Source organism: Panthera tigris, chromosome C1 (assembly GCF_018350195.1).
Source record: "Panthera tigris isolate Pti1 chromosome C1, P.tigris_Pti1_mat1.1, whole genome shotgun sequence".
In the NCBI taxonomy this organism is placed as follows: domain Eukaryota; kingdom Metazoa; phylum Chordata; class Mammalia; order Carnivora; family Felidae; genus Panthera; species Panthera tigris.
In genome coordinates, this window is record NC_056667.1 from 160,871,735 (window position 1) to 160,891,324 (window position 19,590).

General features: G+C 34.0%; 1 protein-coding gene across 1 annotated transcript in view; it reads right to left on the minus strand.

The window, feature by feature from the left end:
- SP3 (Sp3 transcription factor) overlaps positions 1-19,590 on the minus strand; it is a 59,162-nt gene that overhangs the window by 2,318 nt on the left and 37,254 nt on the right. Inside the window, exons 5-6 of the mRNA XM_042994719.1 lie at positions 7,530-7,722; positions 1,904-2,100 (exon numbers count right to left, since the gene is read on the minus strand). Coding sequence (XP_042850653.1) covers positions 1,904-2,100; positions 7,530-7,722 — 390 coding nt within the window. The remainder of the gene's footprint in view (positions 1-1,903; positions 2,101-7,529; positions 7,723-19,590) is intronic.

A 19,590-nucleotide genomic window follows, 5' to 3' on the forward strand; every position in this document is an offset into this window, starting at 1 on the left:
ATGTTATAGTTAATTCAAGACCCTGATGCCTAACTTTATTTCCCCAGTATGAATAAAATCCTTTTTTTAAATACAAAAGACTGACTGAACTTCTATTATGTTGAAGACAACTACAAAAGAGAATTACTGGAGGAAAAGGCAAAAGGCAAATCTAAAAGGAATCCAGAGAGAAATCAAGTAGTAAACAAATCTTGTATTTTGTGATTCTCTTCAAAATTCTTACCTATCTCTTATTTCAGCACCTCCACCTTAAGTAGGTCCTCATCAGACCTCACGCCTGAACTATGCTGCAGTGACACCCTAAGTCATTCCCCCCTCTCCTATCCAGTCAGTCAATGGCAGACAAATCTTCCTTAAATACCAAATCGTATCAGTGTGAAACTTCACCATGACACTAAGTGGTACGGAAATATAAGAATAACTTGCAGATTATGAAATAGATTCTCTACTGCCTAACTTAAAAGGACCTCCATAACATAGCTCTATCCTACTTAACAGAAATGTGCTATATAGAATCTCACCTTCACTCATGGCAAATGGTCTCTCACCTCTTCTATTCACATATCATTCTATTCTTCTGGGAAGGTATTTCCCAAAATTTCTTTTGGAATTAATCCTGAGAGATGCTCCATGGAAAATGGCACAACAATCAAAGGAGGCTGGGAAATGCTACACATACTACATCTCCCAACTTAAGAGATGCACAGTCTTCTTAATGTTCAATTAATGGTCCTAAGAGGTGTTGCCTTGAAGGTAGCTGGACTAAACCCTGTTTAACTCAGTGTTTCTCACATTTATTTGATCACAGACTTTTTTGTCCCCTTTTATGTTATTCCTTTTTATATCCTGATCAAATTCCACAGAGGAAAATTCTGTTACCAGGCCACTTTAAGGTCCCAGCCCACTGCCCAACAATGTCTTACTATCCCATGCAACACTGATCTCTGTTCTAAGTACACTCGATCTATTTTCTTATTTTGTTTGCTGCAGCTTGAAACAGGTTAAACTCATCTGTCTAACCTGACAAATAAGACAGAAAATAAGTAGCACATGTAATATGTATACTACCAAATACTTCACAGGTTATTTTATATATTTAAAGACAATGTAGAAGGTGTGAAAGTAGAGTGAGAGACAGCTTATTTGCTTACTCTAACAGAGAACCTGGATTTGAATCCAGATCTAGAACCAACACTTTCATTTCACAATAAGCTTTATTGTGACTATAAATATATATTTTTCAATTCTTCAGTGTTGAGCATAGACTGATGAACACCTTGACCATTATATGGTAGCAGGAGAAAACTCTAAGATACATTAAGTTAGGATTTAGTTGGAGTCACTCCTAGGCTCATTTCATGTAACAACCCCACAATACCATGAAAAACAATCAAACAGAAGAGTTCTTCCATCAATAATGCCCTGGTTATTCCTCATTGAAATGTTTTTTGCTTACCTCACAGATACTAAAACAAGAAAAGGTAAAATACTTCAATTTATCAGAAAAAAAAAAGAATTATTCTTTAGCATGTTGAAGAAAAATAAAGACAGATCAAGAGTAAAAGCAGACAACTAATTTAAAAGGTTAACATAATAAACAAGAATTGCATAAATGTGGCTTAAGACATTAAACAACGTTACAACAAAACAAAAAAAGCTAACTATATAAAAAAAAAAGCTAACCAAAGTCTGCATAAAATAAAATGTTATTTTACAAGATAAACCATATTGGCTTATTTGGAATTACTGTTCTTAAATTGGTATTACTGAAGATAAAAATTGAATGTAACTAGTCATATTTTAAAAGATTCAGATCAGTAAGATGTGGGGGGGGGGGGGGACTTCAAGATACTATGCCCTATAAGTCATTTTTTTTTTTCAGTGAAAAGTAAATATTAGTAACCTGTATGTGTTCTTCTGTGCCTCTGTAATTCATCACTTCGAGTAAATCTTTTACCACAGAACATCCAGTTACAAACAAAAGGACGCTCCCCAGAATGCCAACGCAGATGAGCTCTCAGATGTGAGGTCTTCCCATAGACTTTACCACATCCTGGTATATGACAAATGTGTTGCTTCTTTTTTCCAAGATTGGTACCTCTAAAAAACACACAGAGAATAATATATACTTCTATGGAAATATTCAAGTAAACATTACTACTTCTATATTCCCAAGCTGAATTTCAAATCGAAGACGTTAACGCCATGAGGTCAATCAGAAACCAAGACCATTTAAGATCAATTTAAATTTTAAAAAATGTGTGTGTGTATATATATATGTGTGTGTGTATATATATGTGTATATATATATATATATATATATATACACACACATATATATATATCTCTAACATGTAATATCACATTATTAATTTTACTTCAGATTTAATGTGATTGCTGTCCAAATGTAAACATGCTCAAGAATTATATAATTTAAAAGGACATTTCACAAAGAAAGATTGTACAAATAAAGCTACTTAAGTATTCTGTCAGAACCATTCACAAATTCAATGCATAGGCCCAATCCATGTCCTAGTGGTATAAGAAACTAAATAGTCTCTTCAAAGTCACAATGTCAGCTAATTTAAAAATTAAATAAACCAAGAAATGACTACATAACCAATCACAAGTACAATAAAAACGATAGGCACCTTAAGCAGACTTTAAATTAACATGACTTAAGCATATTTATTCCTTTATTTGTATAGCCACACCCTGAATATACATGGAGACTTGGGAGAAAATCGTAAAAAAAAAAAAAAATCTAGACAAAGCTACTGTCATAGCTCCCTATACAGAAAATAAATATAAATCAAAATTATCTTTACAGTTAAAATTCCTTTCATATTAACCATGCAAAGATACCCCAAATTACACATCAGAGATATAATAAAATACAGTTTCTCCACAGCATAAAATTTGACATTTGTTACATTTCAGTATTTGATACCAAGAACAGGGTTTGGGAGATATGTGCTTAGATGAATGAACACAGGTATTTTAGCCTAAGCAAGAAGAAAACTTTCTTGATTCCAGAACTGATATTCAAATAGTATTAAACACTATAGAAAGTGTTATTTCCCAAGCTTTAAAAAAAAAAAAAAAATTGGGCTGGTTACTAAATAAAAATGAGTTTATAAAAAATATGACACTTTAGACTCACTGTCAAAATCATATAAACTCTGCAATGTTTCTGAGATTACAAAAAGGTACATTTAAGACCCCCCCGCCCCGACTTCCCCTCCTCCCCCAATCTCATAGTCTAGGTATATAGCCTGTAAACTGTCCATAAGCCTGAAAATCCTCCTTTATATATTATACCTAGCGTTTTTCAATTTTTACTGGAAAAATGCATATTTCCCCACATTTATATTTTAATGTACTCACACTCAGTAGCATGTGAAATTGCCATAGGACAAACAGTGCTAAACGGTGCAGTGCTGGCTGTTAGATGCCATAGGTGTTCTGAACAGGGAGACATCAATGTGGGCTCCAGTAGTTAGAGAAGGCTTCGTGGAAGAGGTGGGTAGGATTTAGATAGAAAGGAGGGAAGGCATTCCAGGCAGAGGAATAGCATAAGTAAAGACAAGGAGGAGTCATGCTGTTGTCTTAAGGGCAAGGACGTCATAATCTAACACAATTCTAGTTTCTGCTCCAGTCCACCCCCAATTTCTATAACTCTCTTCCAAGAGCTGAGTTGAGTGAAACAGGTTTTTCTGGCTCACCTGCAATGCCAAAGTATTAACCAAAGCCAATATTTCATTTAATTTAGTTTTTAAAATTTATTTTATTCTTACACAGCCCTAAGAAAAAAGAGTAATGTTTGTGGTTATTGGTGTACAAACCAATTTCACATATTGTGTTCACCATAGCAATTTCACAGAGAACCCAATTCAGTTCACTCTTGTACTCATGACTTCTTGCCTCTATGCTAAGTGTACCACTCAGGTGAATCCATGTGCTTTTATAAACTCAAAAGTGCTAAATACTTTACTAACTAAGCAAAATTTAGCTTGAGAGCACTAACAAAGCACAAGATTGTAACAAATTACAGCAACAAATCTGGGTTCTCAAAGAACCAAAGAGCTCGGGAGAGGTATTTTCAATTGAATTTTAAGAAAATGAGAAATACTATTTGAAAATGGGACAGGCATCTGGGGGGGGGGGGGGAGATGGGGACAGGATGCACACAAATATATCTAATTTAAGGGAAAAGCCTAACACCCGGGTCCAAATTTCTATTTAAAAAGGAAATTTTATTCAAGATAAGATCTAGATATGTTAGATATGGATTTATGACACGTGATGTGAAGGAAAAGAACTTTCTCAACAAATAAATATAAAGGTAATAATAAAAGATTTAGTCGTAAGTTTTCTTCTTGATTTACGTAATCAAACCACTAACACCTATACCACCTAGAAAAAACAAACAACTTTGAGTTTCTATTCCTAATTGCCTAAACTTGTTCTCAATAGTTTAGCAATGCCAAGACAGAGTGACACAATAAATAATGCTAAATTCTCAGTATGGGAATTAAGAAAAGTGAAGTAAATCAAGTACTTTCTTTTGCTTGGAATGGAAGAAATGAGACACCAACTGAAATTGCTGACAGATTTTGCAAAATAACTTAATTTTTAAAATATGGACTGATGTTTAATCCACACAAACCCCACATAACAATAATGCTTTTAGAATTTATTCTACTTTATTAAAATTACCTGCCTCTTCCACTAGAGTAAAAAGTTTCTGAGGGCTGGTTCTGCTTAATAAATATTGGTTAAATGCCCAGATGAATACAATTTTTAAATATTTAACTTTATTTTACACCTTGCTCAAGAAGGTAAACAAAATTTTGTTCTCTGAATATTCCACTTGATATATGTGTATTTTTAATAGCTGAGGGAAAAAAGGCCAATATTCTAAAATGTTTGAAGTACTGCCCACCTCACCTTTGCAGAACCCTTTAGAATGCTCTGGATTTACTATATGCTATGCTTCTATTAATTAGATGCAACAACTGTCAATGATACAATTTTGCCTGTCATGCATATATCAGTTGAAGTTTGTTCAAATGAGCTCTAAGAAACAATAGTTTTTTTTCGTAAGAACTTCCATTTTGATTGCTTAGAATAATTTTAAAAAATGAACTCACAAAAGTTCTAGAAAAAATAAGTATTTTTTTTAAGGTATTTCATAAAGACTGATTCACTAAAACTTTTGTGCATAAAACAAAGTTTGCAAAGTTTTAAGTGGTAGAACTCTTCTTTTACTTGTATAACAATGCATTATACAAACCACTGACAAAGTTGAAAGGCAATGTAAAACTAGGAAAAAATATCTGCACATATGATGGTTAAACACACGAATTAACAGATTCACAAAAGACAATTCACAAAAGAAATCTTAAAATGGTAAAATAACACACCAAAAAATGTTCAATCTCACAATGTAACAAAAAATATACTAAATGAAATAATAATGAGGAATTATTTTTCATATCAGACTTTAAAAGGTATTAAAAAAATGATGAAATCCAGTGTTGGCAAGGGTGTGGGAAAGCAGATACTTTCATACACCACTGGTAGGAGTATAACTTGAAACAGATAGAAAAGCAGACAATTCCCTTCGATCCAACAATTTCACTTCTGCCAACTTACAGTGATGAAGTAATCAGACAAAGGTGCAAAAATGTACGTGTAAGATTAGAATGACAGCAATAAACTCTCAAAAAAGATGTTAAATTCTTACGCATCCATACAACAATATTAACAGCCATTAAAAACTTGATGTAGACTCTATACAGACTTGGAAATACGGTCACAAAAATTTTCAAAATAAGAGCAGACATGTAAACAGTGAGAATGATTCCACTTTAAAAGATATGTAAAGTCTGAAAGGATATATACAAAAATGTTATAATGGTTATCTTGACATGGGGTAGAAGTTTGGTATTGTTTTAATATTCTTCTAGATTTCTGAATTTTTATGAGCACATATTAGTTTAATAAATACAAATCTAAAGGAAGTTCATTTTCAAGAAAATGCGTTAAGTAAAATATAGGCCAGATCTTGACCCTCAATTAGATTGGACTTTCACGAACAAATTTATCTTTAAAGTTCCTCTAAAAAGGAGAGTAAATTTCAGAGAAGTTATTGTCTAACCAAACTTAAATTGGCCAAAACATGTCAAAGAATAAATAATATTTCAAACAAATAATTACCCAGTAAACAAAAATACCTAAGGATCTGATATAGAAGCAAATCCACTCAAGAGGTAGTAAGTACAGTTTAGTGGTTAATGGTCTGGAGTAAGAAACTGGGTCTAAATCCCAGTTGCATGTTGCTCTTAAGAATCATTCAACCTCTCTGTGCCTCATTTATAAGACTTTCTAACATCTAAAACTCAGTAAGCCCTCAATGTTAGCAGTTATTAGTCATTGTTACCATCATTGTGAATGGGCTGGCCAATGTACAAATCAACTAATGACACCAACTCGAAGGCAGATAGGCTCTATTTCTATTAGCTTAAACTCATTAACTGTGTTAATAGTATATTTTGTCTATTTATGGCATATTTCTGAGAGAGATGTGTTAAGGCTTTTCACTATGACTAGGGATTTGATTAGTATGTCATTAAGAGTCGTATCAGTTTCTGCTCTCTATATATTTCAATGTTATGGGGGGAAAGTATCATAACTATTAAATCTCCTTTGGTGAAAACTTCGTATTATTAAGAAACCTACCCCTATTTAACCATGTGATGATTTTCACCCTGATCCTTCGTTGTCTGACAGTAACACTGCTATCCAAGTTTTCTTGTTAACATTTGCCTAATAAATCTTTTTCCACCCCTTCAACATTCCTGTGCCAATTTATCTGAGATGCTCCCTATAATTAACATAAGGCTGGATTTTGTTTTTAAAATACAATCTGAGTTTCAAGGTCTTAATTATTAAGCTTAATCCATCCACATTTAATATAATCAGTGATCTGTTTTGAGTTTTTCCTGTCATGTTATTCTGCCTTAACATTTATTTTTTTAAAGTACAGAATTAAAATACTACAGTTCCACTTTCTTAAAAAATTCCATCATTAAGGCTTATTATTCATTTCTGTTGAAAATAGAAAATGTTTATGCTTATCAACTATTTCTGAACTTATTTTTATATAACTGCTATTCTCAAGCTAAAAATCAACTCTTTATCTGTATTTAGGCAAATCTCATTGCTGGTTTGCAAATAGGCTAATTTCTCATATGGGCCTGTTAAATGGCATCTGTTACATTTCTTTTTAAGGCAAATTAAGTAACTTTAGTTTTAAAAAAGGCACTTCGATCTGAAAATTCTATCTTATATATTTTGTCCCCTAACTTTTTCTACCACACTCATACAGACATACACACAAAATGATCATGTAATGAGAAATTTCCCATAATTAAGTGATACCGCATGCAGTATTTCAAAAATTAGGGTGATGATATTAGCAGTGTTAAAAAAAAAAAAAAAGAGTATGTTTCATGTGTGCATACCTCCCACCACCTTCTTTACAGTTGGGACAGGTGCAAGCTACCCTTCGAAGTCTTTTTCCTTCTTGATGTTGTTGGTCCCCTTCTTCATCTACCACCTGCACTCTTAAGTGTGTTAGATCATTGGTATTCAATGTAGAATCACCACTGAGCTGCCACTCTTCAGGATCAGGTTCTTCTTCCTTGATCCTAATATCTAAAGAAAAAAGCAAATACAGATGAGAAGCAGCCCACTGGCCCAAAAAGCATGAGATGTGAGCCTCTCTAAGGTAAAGTGAATACTATGTAAAAGTCAAAAATCATGTCTATGGAACATAACCATTGGTCCTAAACATAATCATTGGTTCTCATTTCTATCTTACTCTAAATATCAAAGAATTCAGCCAAAAAGAGAATAAAGCGAGCATGAGAGCTTGCTTTTTAAAAGATTTATTAAGAAAAGTAATTTTCATATGTGGAATTTAAGATACAAAACAGATGAACATAAGGGAAGGGAAGCAAAGATAATGTAAAAACAGGGTGGGGGACAAAACATAAGAGACTCTTAAATACAGGGAACAAACAGGGTTGCTGGAGGGGCTGTGGGTGGGGGGATGGGTTAAATGGGTAAGGGGCATTAAAAGGAGGACACTTGTAGTACTAGGTGTTATACACAGGGGATGAATCACTGGAATCTACTCCTGAAATGATTATTACACTACATATGCTAACTAACTTGGATGTAAATTAGAAAGAAAGAAAGAAAGAAAGAAAGAAAGAAAGAAAGAAAGAAAGAAAGAAAGAAAGAAAGAAAGACATTTTTTTTTAAGCAAGCTAAGGCTAAATCACAAGCAATCTGAAACTTCAATTATATACTCGTTCAGCTAATCAATAAATCCAACAGTCAATTCAGATTGGAGCAAATTCTAAAACCCTTCACAGCCTATATCAATCGTTCCTATCAATAGGTACTATGGGAATGCAAAAGAAGGGATCATTCACTTGAAACTGTTACTCACAAATCTAACCTTTAAATTAAGTCATCATTACTAAAATATCTATAATGGCCACAATGTCACTATGGAAGGAGACAGAAATATGAGAGACAGTTTCTATTTTCAAGGAGTTTTATTACAAACCAGATTGGGAAACAAAATGAGGAGGCAATGGTAAGGAAGAATGGACATGGCAGGAAGTTGTGTCATTTTCTCAGCAGAGCCAAACATCTTTATATCGATAGTGATACAATATCATTTTCTACATGAAAACGAAGAGGTTTTTCATCTCAGAAAACTTTTTTAAAGAAACAATACAGGATTTAAAACAAACACTGAATATAACCATCTTTGGTAAAGCAAATTCTCACAGATTTTTATTCTGATTTATGTAGTAAACTAAAAATCTTAATGGAAAATTATTATTTTAAATCCAAAATTAGTCACTAATAACTGGGGCAAAAATAGCTTTAAAAAAATCAAATGTGTCTTGTAACTGCTGAATTTAAACTAATGAAAACTAGAATGTATAACCAACAACCAAGAAAAACACCTCAAACAGTGTAAAACTAGTTTATTTTATCAGGATAACCACAACAAAGTATCGGGGGGAAAGTAGGAAGAAAGGGAAGCATGGCATGGGCAACAGGGTACAGAGCAGTGCCATTCACCAAAATAGGAAATACCGGAGAAAGACCAAGTAGAATTAAAGAAGGACAGTTAATGAGTTCAAGGTTCAAGACCATGGAGTCTGAACGAGTACAGAAGCAGGACCTATACCTTTGGAGCTCAAAACAGAGGCAAGTGCTGGAGATACAGAAATTATCGGTATATATACAGTGATGGGAGTCTTTCCAAAGAAGTAGGTTAGATCACTCCACGACTATAAAGAGGATGAGAAAAGAAAGTAGCCAGTGAGGAATACAAACATTTAGGGAACAGGCAAAAGAGGAGGAACCTGCAAAGGTAATTAGTATCCAGGAAAATGTGCTACATCAATGAAAGAATGTGTTTCAAGAAAGAAAGGAAGTGGTCAACATCAAATACTGCAAATAAGTTAAGAAAGAAACTAAGAAAGTGGGCAAGAAGTGAGAATGTGTTTAATAACAAGTACAGACAAGTTTTTCAAGAAGTCTGGTTTAAGAGAGAGACAAAAATATGGCAATAGACGCTTGAGAGGACCAAAGAGGAGAATTAAGGGGAGGGAGTGTTTTGTTTTATTTTTAAAGACACAAAAAACTTGAACATGTTTAAATGCTTATGAGAAAGATCTATTACAGAGAGACTGGTTGAAAATACAGGATTTTGAAACCCCTAAAAAGTGAGGAGGGGATGATGACCCATAGACCCTACAAGTTCAGCTGATGGAGCACAGCCACAACTCCCTCTATTACATGAGGTAAGAAAAGATACAAGCACATTCGTTCATACCATAAGTAATTAGCTGCTATGTGCTGTGAACAATGCTAGACTCCAGATGCAGAGAGAATTCGATGGCTAGAAATTGAAGGAAAATTGGTTTCTATTTCCTCAGTGAAAAGATGAAGAATTATACTATATATAAAATTCCTCCAAATACACAACATAAATGTGTATTGACTTCTGTTCCTTTATAATCTGATGCCCATCTGTATCACTATGACCAGATACATAAGTACTTGCACAAATATTGCATAATACTAGCTTTGTAAGTTAAAGAAAAGACATAGTACATGGATACCACATATCCAGAGTAGAGTAAGTTTGAAGTCCACACATGAGGCAGTTTATCAGATGTTTTTAAAGCTGCTCATCTTACATTATTTGTGATGAGGCAGCAGGTAAAAAGGAGGACAAAATACTAATATCAAGGATGGATAAAGCAGTCTAGACAGACAGAAGACTTGAAGACACCAAAGAGAAGAAAAAAACAGCAATTGATGAGAGAGGGCAAGAATGAAATGCAACTTAACTGAGGGAATGAAGATATTATATAGCACGTTCCTGCCCCCCATTGCTAGTTCTCTTACTGGAACCTACAAAATACGTTTAAACATTGTGTCGTGGACATAAATACTCACAATTTAGTGTCCTTTCTTACTGAATCTGAATACAGCACAAGCAAAAATACTTCACATGTAAATTGAACCCATCTTGTCCACCAACCAACCTTCTGGCATCTCCTTTAGTTGACAGCATTACAAGTCACCTAATTTTTCGGACTATCAACTCTAGCAGAGTCCTGTCAGTCCATTCCCAGCCTCTCATCTTCCTCTTTTGCTAATCCATCTTCTCCACAGCCTCTAAAATGTTCTTCTTAAATAAAAATCTAATGACATCACCTTCCTGATAACCACACTTACACTAATTCTCTATTTTCTACAGTATAAACACCACACTCATTAACTTGGTATTCAAGAATGTTCTCAACCTGGCCCCAACCTGGTCTTCCAAACCTCACTATTAAAAACACTGAAATTCTCAGGGCTCCTGGGTGGCTCAGTGGGTTAAGCATCCGACTCTTGATTTTGGTTCAGGTCATCATCTCACAGCTCATGGGATCAAGCCCCACACACATCAGTGGGAGCCTGCTTGGGATTCTCTCTCTACCCCTCTTCCACTTGCACTCTCTCCCTCAAAATAAAAAACAAAAAAACAAACAAACAAACAAAAAAAAAAAACAGTGAAATTCTCACCATTTTCAGAATACATGCCCTCTCTCAATGTCACTCCTTTGTGTGTGCATCTTGCCTGGACTGTTTTCTATCTCTTTTCCTTTTTCATCGAACTAACCTCTATTTATCCTTAAAGGCTACTTCAAATGTCATCTCTTTTATATATACTTATGGTAGAATTATATTTATTGGCTCATACATCCCTTTAGATATTGACTGCTTCACTCCAAAGTGCTCAGAAAATACAATCTGACTAAATGAACAAAAACTTCCCTAAGGAGGAACTTCCAATATAGGCAATAATCTACCTGGAGAGACTTTGCCCTCTGCTTTTCTGTGCTCCTTCTATCTGCAAATAATACATAAAGAGAAGTGTTTTTTTTATAAGATTAAAAGTCATTTCATAGGGACAGGACCACTAAGTGTTCACTAAAAATAATAGATTAATTGCCCAAAATGTGTTACACCAATTTTAAATCACTCCACTTGTTCATACGCAATCTGGGGTATTTTAGAATCTTAATGATAAAATTAATTAATCCAATAAATTGGAAATAATTCCCCTTTGCTAACTGCATATCATTTTAATTACAGACACCTTAAAAATAAGTCTCCAGTACTAGGCAGTCAAGGTTACATCTTCCTCAATAGCCGAGTGTAGACGACAGGAAAATATTTTTTACTGTGCTCTATTAATGTCTTACGTGTGGTACCTAATCATTCTTAGAAATCTATTTATAAGGCTCAGAGGAAAGGGAAGTAATAATCCATCAAAATAGATCATACAAGTATTAAGAAGTACCCAATATTATTAGGTATCAGGAAAATAAAAAGCAAAATCACAATGAGGTATCATACCACCACAATGGCTAACATTCAAAACAGACCAGGCCAACTGTTGGCAAAGTAGTGGAATAACTAAAACTCTCCCACACTGCTAGTGGGTGTATAAATCGGTATAATTTTAGAAAACCTTTTGACCACATCTTCTAAAACTAAACCTATGCATACCCTATAACCTAAGCAATTTCACTCCAACAGAAATGCATACACTAAAAATTCACCCTAAATGAAACAATTCCAATGTCCACCAGTATTAGAATGGAAAATAAATCATAATATATTCATTCATACAGTTAAATGTGTTAAAACAATGAAAATTAACAACCTATATGCAACAGGAATGAATGTCACAAACATAATTTAAAACAAAAGGCTCACATTTTTTCTCTCTCTAGAAATTCTATTTTTATATAAAGCTTATTAACACAGGTAAAACTACTCTACGGTGACTGCCTATCTTTAAAAAGGGGTAATAACTGGGTCTAAGGAGATTGCTGGTTTGTTGATAATGTCCTATATTTTAATCTGGGTAATTTTTCCTAGGTGTTCATTCTATACAAATTCATCAAGGTACACACATATGATTTTACATTTTTCTGAATGTGTATTATACTTCAATATAAATATTATTCTAAATAAAAAATTTTTTGAGTAATCTATAGATTACTTAGGAATTCTGTGTCAATCAGCTTCTTTTGTTGCGGCTTCATCTGTAGTTTCTTATAATCAACTAACACCTTCCCCCAACATAGGAATTTAAAACAAAACAAAACAAAACCTTTAAGAGATGAGTGTGCTCTAAAAATTAAGTCCATAAACTGAAGTTTAGAATATAATATTATTCACTCAACAAGTATGTGAGTGACAATAATGTGCCAGGCACTGTTGTAGGTTCTAAGGATAAACAGTTAATACAACAGTTACCTTCATCAAGTTTCCTATTTAGTTGCGAGAAGACAGAACAATTAAGTAAATACACAGCATTTTAGGTGATAAAGTGTAATGAGAATGGTAAAGAGAGCAGGAAGTGAAAGGAGTGAAATACTAGCTGTTTTAAATAGAGGGGTCAGAGAAAACTGCCTGGAGGCAAAGGATGAGCAAGGTGGAAAAAAGTATTCTGGGCAGAAGGAAAAGCAAGTTGGATGCATGTTTGGTGTATTCAAGGAAAAGCAAAGAGGCCTGTGTGGGTAGAATGAAATGAATATGGAGAAAGTGTAGTAAGAGATAAGATCACAAAGTAAAAATGTGGAAGAGGAGGAGAGATGATCATATATGATGTTACACATTGCATATTACCTCACAGACCATTATAAGGACTTTACATTTCATTCAGAGTGAGGGAAGCCACCAAGGCATTAGGAGTAGAAGGGTGATATAATTTAAATTACATCTTACTAAAATAAATTCGGTATCACTCTGGATGCTGCATTAAAGAGACTGTTGGGAACAAGGGCATAAGTAGGGAAACTAATTAAATTAGGAAGCTAATACATAATTACCAAAGCAAAAGATGACAGTGGCCTAAAATTAAGGTGTTATTGAGGAAGTAGTAAGGACTGGCCAGTCAGGTAGAGTCCATGACATTTGCTAACAACCTGTTTATTACTAACAGGTTTTTTTGTGAGGTGTTGAGAACAAGAAAGGAGTTAAAGACAATTCTAAGGTTTTTGTGCTGTGTAATAAAAGAGATGGAGCTGCCATTAACTGAGATAGGGTAGACTGGAAGGTGAAAAGATTGTGGGAGAAGGGTGCCAATCAGGCCCCCATTTTTGGATATCAAAGTTTGGAGGTGCCTATGAAATAACCAAATGATGATGCTCATCAGGCAGTTGATGGCTCTGGAGTTCAGGCAAAAGCATGCCCTGCAGATATAAATTTGGACATCCATCAGCATACACAGCTAATTATTGAGAGTGACTTGGAATGGAATACAGATAAAAGGAAACCCTGGGCACTTCATCGTTCACAAGTAGAGGAGACTAAAAGGAACCAGCCAGAGACACGAGGAAACCAGTGTCCAGAAAGCAAGTGAAGCAGTCATTTCAAGAACATAATCATAGGTGTCAGTGCTTGATGAGTCAGGTAAAATGAAGACTGAGAAATGACTTTTGGATGTAAAAATGTGGTAATCACTGGTGATCTTGACAAAGACTGTTGCAGTAGAGAAGTTAGGACACAATCCTGCCTAGAGTAGATTGAAAGAATGAAAGATGAATTGCAAACAAGTACATACGACACTTCCCAAGAGTTATGCTGGGAAAGCAAGCATTCTAAGAATGTCACTGAAATTCCTAAGCTAGCCAACAAAGGCAGATTTAGCATGTCTAGTAGCAAATACATGTATTAATATATACTAACAATATAAAAAATGAATATGCTTAAAAAAACAAATGTGCTTATTTGAAAGGACTTTGGGTACATAAGAAAAAACAAGTTTAAATGCAAAAAAAAAATTGAAGCAATATAAATAGAAATTCTCAAAGAGGGGTGCCTGGGTGGCTCAGTTGGTTAAGCATCTGACTGTTGATTTTGGTTGTCATGATCTCATGGTTGGTGGGATCAAGCCCCATGCCAGGCTCTGCACTGACAGCATGGAGCCTGCTTGGGATTCTCTCTCTATTCCCCTCTCTCTCTCTGCCTCTCCCTGCTGGTGCACATGTGCAACGCTTTCTCTTTCTCTCAAACATTAAAAAAAAAGAATGTTAAAATAAACAGCACTTTTTTTTTAAGTTTATTTATTTATTTATTTTGAGAGAGAGAGCAAGTGGGGGTGGGGGGGGGAGGAGAGAGAGAGAATCCCAAGGGCTAGAACTCACAAACCCCAAGATCATGACCAGAGCCAAAATCAGGAGTCAAAGGCTTAATCAACTAAGCCCAGGTGCCCCAATGGCACTATTTTCAAAATTATATTTATTCTCTACCTCAAAATGTTTAAATTTCCTTTTCATCTGGCTTGGTATATGGCAGTATTGTCTCACGTTTATGGTTGTTTTCATGGCCCACCATAATAAAACAAAATAGGAAGGAAGGGAGGGAGGGAGAAAAAGAGAAAGAGAAAGGAAGGAAGGAGGAAAGAAAGTTTGGCTGCTTTTGTGGATTAGGAAGATAAAGCCAGCCAGTGGTCTCCAAATCTTTGATTGGCACTATTAGTAAAGCTGTGAATATGCACCCCATAAATATTAAGCATATACACTCTAATTGACTATAAAATATTAGAAAACAAATACATGTAAGAGATTAACAATTTTAATTTTATTGTTAATTACAATGGCTCAATATTAGATAATGCCACAACAAAATATTTAGGGCAAGATTCAATGTTATCAATAGCAGATAGAAAGTGACTACTCTGCCATTTTCTTGGGTGTTCAGTGATAACTTCATTTTCTTTGCTAGTCAATGCATGGCTTCTTTACATGGATATTAAAGACACTTGTCCACTTTAAAGGTTATTTAGTTAAAATCAGAAAATATAAATTCATTCAATTCAAGGATATATAAATAGCAATATGCAGCATCGTGCTAAAAGCATGTAAAAAGAGAGAGTGAGCAGGCATATCATATGTAACACAAACAGAGCTGACATGGAATCAATGAAGGCACCAGTGGTAATCTGTATGTATAATCAATATTAGTCAGGCATTAATAACCCAGGACATGCATAGATTTCTATTAAAAATATTACCAGAAAATGCTAAACGCTTCCTCCTAAGACTATTTATCAACAGAGCTAATAGAATATTTAAGATACATTCTTAACTGGTTTATCAAGTCTGGAATATGCATATTTAATTTAAATAAATAATACTAGATAAATATGAATTACCATACTGTTGATAAAATGAGATATTCTCCTTTATCAATAGTATATCATTAGGATTTTTGTTGTTCTTATCAAAGGCTTTCATATTCTGCCTTCAATTTTTTAAGCTCTGACGAAATTATTTCATTTGATTCTAAAGTTTATTTTATTTACATTTTCCCTTTAATCAGTTCCACCTGCCATAAAAAAAAAAAATCACCTGAACAGAATTATAGGATAATCCTACAAGATCTCATATATTATTTTAATTAGATTTTCACATTCATAATTATTCAGATTCCTAAGGATATGTGAGAGCTACCAAGTCTCTTTTTCCAATTTTTCTTTCAAGGAGCTAGTTCTAAACTCCAGACATTGATTCCTAGAAATCTAACTGTGCTAGTCTAATCAAAAGAAATTAACACTTTAGGGGAAAGTTTTAAAACCAAACTTTATTCCTTTACTTATTTTAAACAAAATATATGTACATATATTATCTGTGCTTTAACATGAAGCAATCTCTTTCCCACAAATCCTATCTCTCTAAACCTAGATTATTCTTCTATGACTGCTCCCTTCCCCCTACTTAAAATTAATCTTTCATCTCTACTAATCTTTTTCAAATCCTCCCCTTCTCTTTTTTATAGCAGTTTTCAGAATCATCTTCGAAGCTTTTCTACCCAAGTGGAGATTATACAATAGGATTATTCATCCTAGTAAATATAGACAAGAGAAGCTTTTATCAGATACACACACAAATGTAAACATAATTAGAAATAACTGATTTTCTAATATGCCTCATAGAAGACTTCACTTTATAACCATACCACAAATATATGAGAAAAAGGCTATGTGACTTGCAATTAATATACTGTAAACAGTAAAATATTAAGTCTCTGTTAAAGGGAGCAGTGTTCTATCAAATAACACTTAAGATTTACTCCTTGTTCAGACACTACTGTAAGCACTTAATATATATTCCTCTACTTAATAGATAAGAAAACAAACATTAGTAGTTTCAAGTAGTTAGAAGTCACATAATCAAAAATGGATAGAGTCAGAACACAAGGAAAAAAAATTATGCAAAACATACTCCAACTATTGCTAAAAATCAGTTCTCTACCGGGGTTAGTTCCCAGGAAAAGTAGCTTAAGTAAAGTTAGCTTCCTTACATATGAATATATGTCTTTAACTGTAGTTTGATCAAATGAAATTAATGTGACTTTTAAAATCTGGGGAGAATAAAGAAAATGTTGTATATACCTACAATGGAATATTGTACAGCCTTACAAAAAAAAAAAAAGAAAAGGAAATCCTGTCACATGCTACAACATGGATAAACTTGAAAACATTATATGCTAAGTGAAATAAGCCATTCACAGAAGAACAAATGCTGTATGATTCTACTAATATGAAGTATCTAAAGTAGCCAAAATCACAGAAACAAAGTAGAAAGGTGGTTGCTAAGCACTAGGGAGAGGGAAGATGGGAAATGGATACAGAGTCTCAGTTTTACAAGAGGAAGAGCTCTAGAGATCTGTCCCATGAAGGTTGAGTGTTAACTACAGAACTATACACTTAAACATGGTTAAGATGGCACATTTAATGTCATGTGCTTTTTACAATAAAAAAATAAATCTGGAAAAATCTTCCCTGTTGCTTCCCACCATAGAGGACTTCATTTGAGGAACCTCACAGATAAAATCTTCAATGTCACAGATAACAAGTTCAGAATAACTGTAAAGGATACACATCAATATAAGACAGTACTGCAGACAGTATAAGGCTCCTCCCTTCCCCCATAAGTTTTACAGACTAGTTTTCCTCTCTTCCTCAGATAAGAAAAGACTACTTTAAAGTTACTCTAAAGTTTAAAAAAAAAAAAGATAAAAGTTGTTCTCTGCCACATCCCCAGGTTAAAAAACCAAAAAGGATGACAGTTTCCAATAATCCTTGACTGCTAAGGAACAGCAAGAAAGTGATCTGTTACAAGTGGTTATCACAACTCTCTCTATTCATACCCTAATAATACCAAACATTCATTCTAAGAGTAGATTCAGTTTTCGGAGACAACTGAAGATGAACTGAAGTGACATATTACGAATATATTAAATACTTAAACTGGGAGATAAAACATTGCTCTTTATTCAAAACTGTGACCCTAACATAAGCTGGATCTTATAGAAGTTAATTAAGATTCTTACCACCTAATTTCTAAATATTCTATCCCTGGAAACAACTTCCTAGTCTAAGTATATGATGACAAAATTACACTTAAAAAAACTCTTTTTCCTTAGTAAAAAAGCAAGAGTGGAAATCTACAAAAACAGCAATCAAAAAGTTATGTATGATTCTTTAACCTCACCTCACACAATCCTATTCTCAGTTTTCATGCCAGCTACCCAATAAACTTCTTCCATGTTCAGATATATACATGTTTCATTACTCATCAAGAATGCAAGCAAAAAAAAAAAAAAAATTCTACATTGATTTCATTACTAAGTCATTCTCATTTCATGTTGCAAGAACTCTCTTCTAAAATACATGGTTTGCAATCCTCTCTTAAAATATCTCTTTACCAATACTGAGTTGCATGTTAACTAAAATTTTTAAAAATATATTTCTTTAAAAAATAGTCATTACAGATTTCAGTTATGCTTTTTAGATACTACATATTATCATAACTTCTTGAAATACAATGGCAATGGAATACAGCATAATATAAACTCATTTTCTCAAATTTAAATAAGGTAGGCTCTTTTCATTAAGTTTTAATTATAAAAACTTAAAATTAAACACTGGAGAAGAGTGTTATCTACTACTTCAATGTTTATTTGTATACCACTTTATTTTTGTTAATGTTTATTTATTTTTGAGAGAGAGAGCACACGCACACAAGAGAGGGAGGGACATGGGGGGTGGGGGTGGGGGACACAGGATCCAAAGCGGGCTCTGCACTGACAGCAGAAAGCCCGTTTGCAGGGCTTGAACTCACGAATCATGAGATCACAATCTGAGCCGAGGTTGGACACTCAACCAACTGAGGCTCCTGGGTGCCCTTCGAATCACTTTAAAAATACACTGAAAACTTCTAAAATTCAAAACCTTCAAGGCATGAGTTGTTTAGGATGGTAGTTTACAAGATAACCACAGGGTACCATATTCTGAATGGAAATCTCTCCAGAAATAATTACACACTTACCTACTTTCTTTAGCAGAACCTGAAAATATTATTTAATCTTTAATGACTGCAATTCATTATTAAAATAATTTGGTACTGGACAAGCCCTAGAACACTGCACTAAGTCCAGAATTCCATTTTTTTATTTCATATATCTACTTTTTTTTTTTTTTTTGCCTTCTTCCCAACTCTAGTGATATCAACCCTGTCTCCCAAGCTACACACCCATTATCCTTTCTAATGTGTATCTTCTAACCCAACTTGAAACTGGAAATCAGCCAAGTTTGTTAAAAATTGTATCTGAATACTGGAAAAATTAGGCCTAAAGAATCTGAGGCTTCTCCTAAGGCTTCTCCTGAGGCTTCTCCTAAGAAACTCCAAAAACTATGCCACAGTGGCTATACCTGTTGCAGCTTAAGGGCTTTCAAACTGTCTTTAAAGGACACTATAAACTGTAAATCTGTCAGTAGAGAAAATGAATACGTAGGGTCCCAGGTCCTCATGTAAATCAGAGCAACTCCATGAGGTCAGTTTTACATACTGAGGTTCTGATAGCCATATTGCTACCACTATATGGCTAGAAAAAATAATAGTTTGGGGTTTTTTCCCC